The 9,829-nt window shown below is 30.1% G+C and overlaps 1 protein-coding gene across 1 annotated transcript; it reads right to left on the reverse strand.

Moving 5' to 3' along the window:
- Nucleotides 1-1,328: 1,328 nt before the first annotated feature.
- LOC149558833 (alpha-dioxygenase PIOX-like) lies at nt 1,329-5,760 on the reverse strand. The gene is made up of 10 exons (XM_089786177.1): nt 5,590-5,760; nt 5,221-5,481; nt 4,260-4,409; nt 4,044-4,177; nt 3,686-3,899; nt 3,351-3,496; nt 2,845-3,072; nt 2,260-2,462; nt 1,927-2,170; nt 1,329-1,806 (listed from the first exon to the last, which is right to left on the reverse strand). Exons 1-10 carry the CDS (start codon nt 5,698-5,700, stop codon nt 1,581-1,583), a joined length of 1,917 nt encoding a protein of 638 aa, XP_089642303.1. The 5' UTR covers nt 5,701-5,760; the 3' UTR covers nt 1,329-1,580.
- Between the last annotated feature and the right edge of the window lie 4,069 nt (nt 5,761-9,829).

Below are 9,829 nucleotides of genomic sequence, written 5' to 3' on the forward strand. Positions count from 1 at the left end.
ATACTTATCTCTTTCAAGGCTACTTAATAAATGGTGGGTTGACCAAGGGAAGCCTATCCCTCCTAACAAAAAAATCATGTTTACTTGTGTTGAGGATAGAATTATTAGAATTGTGAATTCAGATCTAGAAACTTATATTTTACAGATTTATGGAGATTTCAGGTCAACTTTGTTTCTACCCCCTTGAACCACAATAATTAGGTAGAACAAATCTGCCTATATAGGTTGACTAGTACCTAGAAATCTACACAATCTAGAATTTTTTCATGTTTTCTATCATGATTCCAAGTATAGACTCAATTTAGATGATGTAGTTTCTAGATTTAATAATTTTCTAATAAGTTTATCAATTTCTCTCTCTTCCTCTTCTGTATTTGATATTTTTTTTTTTTTTGATGGGACTTTACATATTTTTTTTGTATTTGAATAATTCAATATTAGGAAAGTTATCCAATCTGACATATAATCAAATCAATTTGATCAATATTCCAAATCTATTTTTAATAAAGATTTCATGAAACAAGAATTACTTTTGTACTTATTTGTTATAATTTAGATTTAATCCTTTCATCTTATTTGATTTTTGCTAATATAACTTGAGTTATATTGATTAATGTTTAGAAGTCCATATAATGGAAATATATCCATATGTACTAGAGTTTTCTTTGTTGCTGATTTATATTTCTTAGAAGATGCAAATGATATTTTATATTTTGGTGACTAAATGTATGATCCCCAACCTCTCTTTTTCCACCCCTTGACCCTATCCTTTAAACCTCTTTTGTGATTTAGTTATATTTTTACTATTTGGACAAGTTTTTCTTATATTCTTTTACAAATTTGCATAATTTTCATTTGGTGTTTGGTAATGTCTTAGAGTGTTTTTCATAGGTGGATACTAATATCACTATATGTTGAAGGCTATTCAGGTGACTTTTCCAATGAAGGAAATCCTTTTAGTTAAATGGATTTTATTGTTATAGGATTTATCCTTTAATTTCTCTCATGTCTCTCATCTCTACTCATACATTATGAACTTTTTATAATCTCTTCCTATTAAGATACTCTCTTGCAATATGCAACCTAAAAAGAATCTATATTTAACTATACATTAACAAAATCTCTAACATGTTGAATTAAACATTTCATTTCTAATAATAATTTATTTGATTTCAAAAGGATATAACTTATCCTTGGAAGGATGTTACATTAGTTCATATTTTTCATTTTAAAAAAAAAAAGAACTAATATGTAAAGTGAATCATAAGAAACTTCTTTTCTACAATATAAATACCAAAAATGCATTCTAAATTTTCTTACAAACTCAATTTTGGAAAATAATAGGAAATACAGAACCCATTTACCTAAATAGATAATTTAATAATTATTAACATATAGCCTTTCAATTAAGATAAATAATTTGGAATCTTAGAAGATTTTTATGTCTAAGAGGCATGTCTATTTTGGGCAAGACAACAAACAGAGAGCCCTTTTATTTTGATGTTGTTAAATAACCAACACTATCTAATGTTTGTAGCAAGGGAAAAAATGAATAGGCTTATAGCAGGAATTTGTTGATTTTATGAAGGGATGCGAAGATAAAGTGGTATATGGCTAGTGGTTTTTGGATTTTCACTCCAAACAGAGAATGCACTAGATGAGTTCACCCATTTCTTCACCATTTCTGGGTAGTGACGATTTAAAACATCTTTCAAGCTTTCGGTATAGTTCACCCTTTCTAACCCCTTTTTTGTATACACTTCCTCATTAAAATCACTTGTGAAGAAACGGTCTGCTTCAAGTCGCCTGTATTAAATTCCTATAGTTAGTTCCACAAGCATAGTAATTCAACAAGTATAAAATAAGATCAATGAGATTTCAAATTTTTTTTGAAAAAAATAAAACAATAATTTATTCTTATTTCACCTTGATGCCATTAGTAGAAAGATGAAAAAGGCAGTTTCACTTATTGCATAACCTTTAATCTTTTTCTCTGCCATTAATCCAACTAGCAAATCTAGATTTTCAACATCATTAACATAAACCTCATGAAGAACTTTAATGGCTTCTTCATCATCTGTAAGATCTTCCCACTTTGTAATAGGGATCATAAGCATGTTTCTTCTAAATTCATTATATCGTGAAACATTCCTCTCTCGATCACGATAAACTATAATGAAAAATCAAGTATACAAAGATAGTTAGAAGCATATCTTTTTGAAGAAATAAAATATTTAATAACAAAGAGAATTCTCTTACTTTCAAGGGAGGCCAAATCTATGTGATTAGGTCTATCCTTTCCATTAGGATCTTGAGCAATAAGGTCTCTCATCCATGTGGGATAGTTCCAAAGTGTTAGAGCTCCACTAGCTTGATGCCCCATTGATACAATCATTTCCTCATTTCCAATTTTAGATAATGTTTGTTCTCCATTAATTCCTAACAATTTTCTTAGATCCACCCTGCAATCAAATCAATTCATCTCTCATTACTGAATGTTCGTATCATTTAGACATATTTGTTCAGTTTCTACTCTTATTTTTTATAAATAAATTTGTTGAAGATTAGAAAGTCAAAGAATAACAAATTGTTGCATAAATTAGACTGGATTAGTGGTAAACTAAATAGTATCTAATGTATGTTTTGTTATTGAAGAATTGAAAATTGACTTAAAGTTGAGTTAAAGACCTTGAAAGAAAAAATTGTCTAAATAAATTAGATAATAAATTTAATATAAACACGTTATGGCTACCTAGAATTGGCCTCTTTTTAATAAAAACATTTAAAATATGTCCACACTGATATTGATGTTATCAAGAAGTTGACATTCAAGTATAGACTCACTCTTGCAGCACCGGAGGGGTTTTGTTCTCTTCAGAGGGTGCATTAATGTCTCTGACAATGATGTTGTCTGGCATCAAACTGTGCATTCGATAAACGCTGACAAATTCCTCGGTAAGCGAGTACGGAATTCCATGGTTATCAGGTTTTTCCATTCCAACAAAGCCGCTTAGCAGAGAGCTCCCAGTATGACCAAATTTGTCCTTCAACCTTTTACCTAGCAATCCATACCTGATCACACCCATAACATCATCTGAAACAATCAACTACAATAGTTTTGCAACACTAACCTTCATGGTTAATAAAATAAAAATATGAAAATAGTCTTGATAAGTAGGAGAGAAAATAGTCTTGGCAAAAATCTGAGACTGAAGATTTTACATGATTACAATATGTTGAAAGCATAAACTATGTTTATAATTGATCTCGTAGTATTATGACATTTTTGTATTTAGAATCTTTCCTAACTAATTTTTAAGTGCTCTATTCTTTTAATAAAGATGCCATACCAATTTGCACGCATGCCAGCCAGGAGAGTGTTTGTTTTGAGTAGCTCAACAGTCCAGTCAATGGTATGTATCTTTGCAATAATTGCAGAAGTTACTAATCTTGCATGGCGATACAGTTCCTCATCATTCAAATGAGGGTAATTATCCTGCAAAGTTATTTATTTATAAATGATCAAATATTCTTGTCTTGCAAATGGTGTAACCTAATTCAATAGCTAAGATATAAACAGATAAATTGATTGATGTTCGGTTGATTCTTACTATTTGTCTTCAAAAATTAAAAAGATTCAAAGTTAAATAATCTGTTGAATTAGGTTGAGAACTTAATGAATTGCCTTAAGTATATCGCAGATGTCATTGTGTTCTTTAATGAATAAGGCTTGCAGTACTGAAACCCCAGCCCAGGAATTGCGCACATCTCCAGAGACTGCAACTCCATCATTCATGTGAAGAAGAAGGCCATCTTTGCCCAATTTTAACTTACCATCTCTGAATGTTCTCAACTTTGTTGATTGCTCTAAATTGCTCCCATAAATTTCACTGCCATCCCTGCCAATGTATATATTGTTTATCAGAAAAGGAAAGTATGTCTGAATCAATCTTTCAACTCAGATAAATGAAATAGTAAACCTTATTTAGCATTCGGATTAATTTTGGATAAAGCAATATTATATCTGAAAACAATATTCTTACCACCAGGCGGTCCTCCTATTGAGGTATCCGTTTTTTATATCATAGAAACCAGTTGGGACTTCTTTAGATTCAAAAAAATTGAATGCTTTTAGTGGACATTGGTGTGCAATTTCCTGTGGGGCTGTCAATTTTGCCTGCGGAAAGTTTTTTATGTGAATAAACATTGACTTGTTGAGAACAAACAGATGAAATATGAAAAACAATGAGTATAATTGCCTGTTTGGTGTCTTCCACATGATCGACCCAGTCATGAATCATGAACTGAATCCAAGAGGCAGCAAGCATGTTGAATTGTTTGCCTGTATCAATCAGCTTCCTCCTCGCAAGCAGCTTAGTAGCGACTAACATGGGGTCTGGCCTCAAAAGCTGTTTACACATCAATAAATTTCATTTAAATTAAATGTCATGAATTTTTTAGCAAGCATATCAATACGAAATTTCGATCAATTGCAAAATCTCAAGAGAGTTTATGGGATAATGATAAAAGTTGGGAAATCACTTTTTACTAAAAGAACTATATTTTCCGAGAAAGAGATATGATATGTCAAAGGTTTGGTAATAAGATTATATTTATATTTATTTAATTAAATCAATGTAAATTTTATTTTTTAATAAAGCCCATGGTTGTAAATTAGTTTTTAAGAATTAATTTAGTGGGAAAATGTTCTATTATATTATAATTATAAGCCAACTGTTTTTAATGAATTGGGTTTTATTTAAGTTATAATAGAGTCAACCCTAGGAATAGAGGAGTTACTTTACTTTCTTTCTATGAATCATTAGCATCAAAATATGGAGTAAGCACTTAGCACTCATTGGATCTAGGTGATGCTCACATGGGTGAAGCACCGTGACTTCACAGGTGGTCACCCATCCCAATACTACTCCAGCCTGAATGCGCTTAACTACGGAGTTTCCTCCATGGTTAAACCCAAAGCTTGCAACCCTAAAACCTTCACCAAGTGTTGTGCCTTATGAACCATTCACTAGAAAAATTTTAAACAAGACTCCATAATTGACTCTCCTACAAAAAGATTTAGGCCTATATAAACTGCAATAATAATCTTGAAACAAAACACGTTTAATCAAAAATTAGCAGAATATTTACAAATCCTCATAAAAATTTGCATGCGAAAAAAAATGTGAAGAATAAAATTGATGGTTGATATATAATCACCTGATCCTTCTGAGAAGGTAACATGTTCCTTCCAAGGAAAGTGCCTTCACTTCCAGCATCCTGATTGACAGGATCATTGTATTTTCCATCTGTTGTTCTGTACGGATAATCCACTGGATTGTATCTTACACCCACAGGAGTAGCTCCCACATTAAGAAGATTATAACGCTGATGCAATGTTCTCCTTATCTCTAGATACACCAGTCCGAGAAATACTGGCAATTTATGCCATGCATACACCCTGTCCACAAAGTGTATAATCTGAAAACACAAAACCAAAAAACATTTCAATAACTCCTTCAAGACAGGAAAAATGTCACAAAAATGCAATAAATTTATCAAAGCTATTAAAAAAAATTGTGGGCATACAAGAAACAGGATTTTGTCTATGAATCTCATTCTGGAATAGACAGAATACAAATTCTTATCAAGCACTTTGGAAGTGGGTAAAATAGCGTGGATAAATCTTAATAAAGCCATCGATCAGATATGAAAGGCAAATACAGTTACAAGCTAAAAAATCCAAGGTATTATCGCCTCGAAGAACTACAAAGAAAGGTGTCAAATTTATAGGCCAACAACACAGTTGTCGGCGTCCATTTCTTGCGGTGTAATTTGTTGCACGTCGTCAACATGATTAAAGCATGCACGTCTAAAACTTTATCGAGCATTACAAATTAAATTTGAACACTTGTTTCAATATTTATTTTGAGTTGGTCGTATTAATGGTACTTTGTGATTTAAAATGTATTATAGTTACACCTAATTTTTTAAGGTTTGATTATGATAGAAGGATATATCTATCTTAATGTCTTAAAAGATAAAGTTTAGTTTCTGATACTAATTCATGTTATGGTAGTCTTACATATGGAAGAGTGTAAAAGTGGTCATTTTAAATTGTTGACATTCTATTTGGGAAGGCTAATCTCTAAACTAAATGTACTAAAGACAAAACAAAGTCAAATTTTTTTTTTTCCAAATTCATAGTAATTTTTTTTCAATTTTTAGTCTTGCCTATTAGGCGGAGACTAATGTTTTTAGTTGAACTATTTGCCTATTAATTTGCCTCAAAAAATGTGCATTGTCAAAAATTAATCATAATTTGTAATGTTTGGTAAGCCTTTAATTTTTATTTATAATTTTCTGAGAATATTTCTCTTTATTGATTGGTTGCTCATAATTTTGACGGGGTTTAAAATGCTTTTCTTTCAAGAAATTTCAAAAGAAATTGTCCAATCAATATGACAAAGTATTTTAATTAAGTTGTATTCTTGAAGCTTCATTCTCTAGAAGTTTCCCATGAATAGTGGTTAATATATATTTCCCATTGATGTTTAAGTAGTGGTTACTATTTTTTGCCAATGTCCTCATCCCTTAATGTTTTATGAGAACATAGTTCGAAATATTTGTTTACCAGTGTTTCCAACTTACCAACCTGACAATATCTATCTTTAATAAACTTTTCTTTTCTAGTTATAGATATTACATTTCTATTTTAAACTTCTCTTAGATACATGTATGTCGAGTTTGTTTTTGGTTTCTCAACAAAATCTTGCATAGTCTTGTCCATGGAGGAAGCAGGAAAAGATAGTATAAAAAAGAGGCGAAAGCAAACAAAAAAGACACAAGAGAACATGAGGGTACATAGATGAGTAAGAACATGAATAAATCTCCTCCTTTCAGGTAATCTATGACTATCTAGTCTTCTTCCAATTAATTCAGATTTTGAAAATCTTGAAGGCATCGTAACCTATAGTTTCAAGAGAATTATTTGTTAAATTATTTCAACTTCTTCTCCCCCTTTTGTCTAATTGGTTATTCACATTTTTACTAGTGGAATTTTTACTAGCCTCTTCATTAATTTCACACTTTTTCATTTGCCTACAAAATTCTTATCATGGGACGACAATGGGTTACCAAGATGTTTCTACCTAAAGTTTTTTTTTTTAAATGCATAAATTTGAGGGGTTGCAATATAAATGGCTCTCTTGGTGTGCCTCAATACTAGGTGGTGCTGGTGTTTCAAGCCTTTTCTTCAAAATCAACATCAAGGCTCAATCATTCCTCACAATTTTTGGTTTTCCTAATTATCCCCCAAAGATTGTTTCAAAAACCCCCTCTTGGTGGTTCAGTGAACCTTTGCTTTATGTTGGACCCTAGTATAATGATTGTGTTAAATTCAGTGTGATTTTTTATCACAATTCCTATTATAAATGTTTGAAGAAGCTTTAGCAGAATATTATACAACTAAAGAAACATTAGAAAAATCCCTCATAAATCTCAGTGGTCTAATTTCTCCTATCTTCTAATTATTTTGGGTGCCAGATGTCTTCTTCAAAGTGAATTGGAAAGCTTAGGTGCATGAAAAATATGTAAAAGCCAAGGCAGCATGCATATGCTCCATGCAAATTATGGAAGAATTGAATCTGCAACGTACACAACTGGCCACATAGATGACACGCTATTTAAAGATTATAAACTAAATCTTCTTTGCATTATTTTTTGAATTTAAAAAATTACAACATTTTGCTAATTTACAATATTAAATAATAGATATTTTAATGCTTTTTCCATTTGATTTCTAATTAGTTTATGAATCTTTTAGTTACTTTTCTAAATTTTCAGATCTTTAAAATACATACATATATACATACATACATATATATATATATATATATATATATATATATATATATATATGTATATGTATACACACACACACACACACACACACACACACACACACACACACACACACATATATATATATATATATATATATATATGTATATATATATATATATATGTATGTATGTATATATATATGTATGTATGTATATATATATATATATATGTATATATCTATGGATATATATATATATATATATACATAGATATATACATATATGTATGTACATATATGTATACATATATACATATATGTACATACATGTGTGTGTGTGTGTGTGTATCATCGAATCTATGTACATTCTGAATTGAATTCAACATATTAAAATATATTTCACTATACTCACTAAAAGCTATTTCATATTTCAAATCATTTATGAATTTTGATTTTTATATTCTTATTTTATTTTTAAAAATGTAATCATAAGAAAATTAATTTATTGGGAAAAGTATATACTCACACTTATTTCACCTATTTTTAATTTTACTCATTATATTTTGGTGGTCACACTTTGCCCTCTTTCTAATTATTTTTTGTAAAAAAAAATTATTGAATTCAATTTATTTATTTATTTTTTGAATCTTCTATTCTCTAAGGTGGGACTAATAGCTCTACAAAACTCTTGTTTTTTTTTAACCTGTTAAAAAATGATCAACTCTTAGTACATAAATAATTCTTTATTAATAATAAAATTATTTAGATAAAAGAATAATAGGAGATCACTTAAAAAATAATATAAGTACTTTACATAATCAATTATATTAGATGTGATTTATTGATATTTGAAAGAGTACATAGCTAGAAAAAAAATGCATTTTATTAATACCAGAGTTATTTTGACTTGCTCGTATTAAACGTTCTTTCTTAATATAGTGAACTGATTTGGAGTACACAAATTGAATTGCAAATCCATCTTAAATCTAGATAGTCAAGATAATATTTCAAGACAATGGTGACCTACAAATTTGACTCATATATTTCAAGCCCATCGTAACGAAACTGTTCTCTAAATTTGAATAGAGAATATGTGAGGTCGGCTCTCTATACACCTCCTTTGGCTCATGGAAACATGATATATACAAGCAATTAAATTGTTAAAAATTTTATAATATAATTAAGTTTTGATAATTTAATAACCAATTGTCAAGCTTTCCAAACTTTTCAATCATGTGAAATACTACAATATTCATTATTGTCTCTATTAACTATTGTTAGATGGACAGCTGTTATTTTTTACCTAGAAATAGCAATAGTATTTATGGGTAGCTTGGATAGCTGTTCATCCTTATCTATGTATAGCAGCATTAGTTATGGGTAGTTTAGATAGCTATTTGTCCACTTGCCGAGAATTAGTAAATGGTTATTACAAGGATAATTATTTACTAATTTTAGTGATTCCCTTTTGGACACCTTGCAACCAATTCTATTGTTGGTTGTCGACTTGTCTTAATCTCAACCGTCGATTGTAAATCAATCTCAGCTATTGGCTTACTAACATGAGTAGTATAAAAGGAGGTTAGGAGAGAATTTGGAGAACATGAAGTTTTGGAGAAACGTTTGCAGTGTTAGCAAATAATCTTGCAGTGTTAGCAAGGGTGTAGTGTTAGCATGGGGATAGTAGTGTGGAATATCAGCGGGAGAAATTAGGAGGTTGTCAGAGTTCTACTAGTAAGAGGCAAGGAATTTTGTATCTCTTAACTTGCTGAAGTTTAATATAATTCCTCATCTATAGAACTGGTTTTCCCTTAGGGGTTTTTCCAGGCACAATTTGTCTAAAAATATTGTGTTCATTGTGTTGTGCATTTCTTTCCATATTTCATAAGTGAAGTTGCAGTTGTGTTATTTTTTGATATTAGTTGGGAATTTATTTTCAGTAGTTTAATAATCGTTTATGATAGGAAATTAATAATCAGTGACTGC

This window comes from Cupressus sempervirens, chromosome 5 (genome assembly GCF_028749045.1).
Source record: "Cupressus sempervirens isolate cs-2001-9-10 chromosome 5, ASM2874904v1, whole genome shotgun sequence".
NCBI lineage: Eukaryota > Viridiplantae > Streptophyta > Pinopsida > Cupressales > Cupressaceae > Cupressus > Cupressus sempervirens.

Coding starts and splice junctions, on each gene's coding strand:
- LOC149558833 (XM_089786177.1), bottom strand. CDS start 5,700: ATGGCTTTATTAAGATTTATCCACGCTATTTTACCCACTTCCAAAGTG. Junction 5,482..5,589: donor TAGACAAAATCCTGTTTCTT/GTATGCCCACAA, acceptor TTGTGTTTTCAG/ATTATACACTTTGTGGACAG. Junction 2,463..2,844: donor ACCCCTCCGGTGCTGCAAGA/GTGAGTCTATAC, acceptor ATTTGATTGCAG/GGTGGATCTAAGAAAATTGT.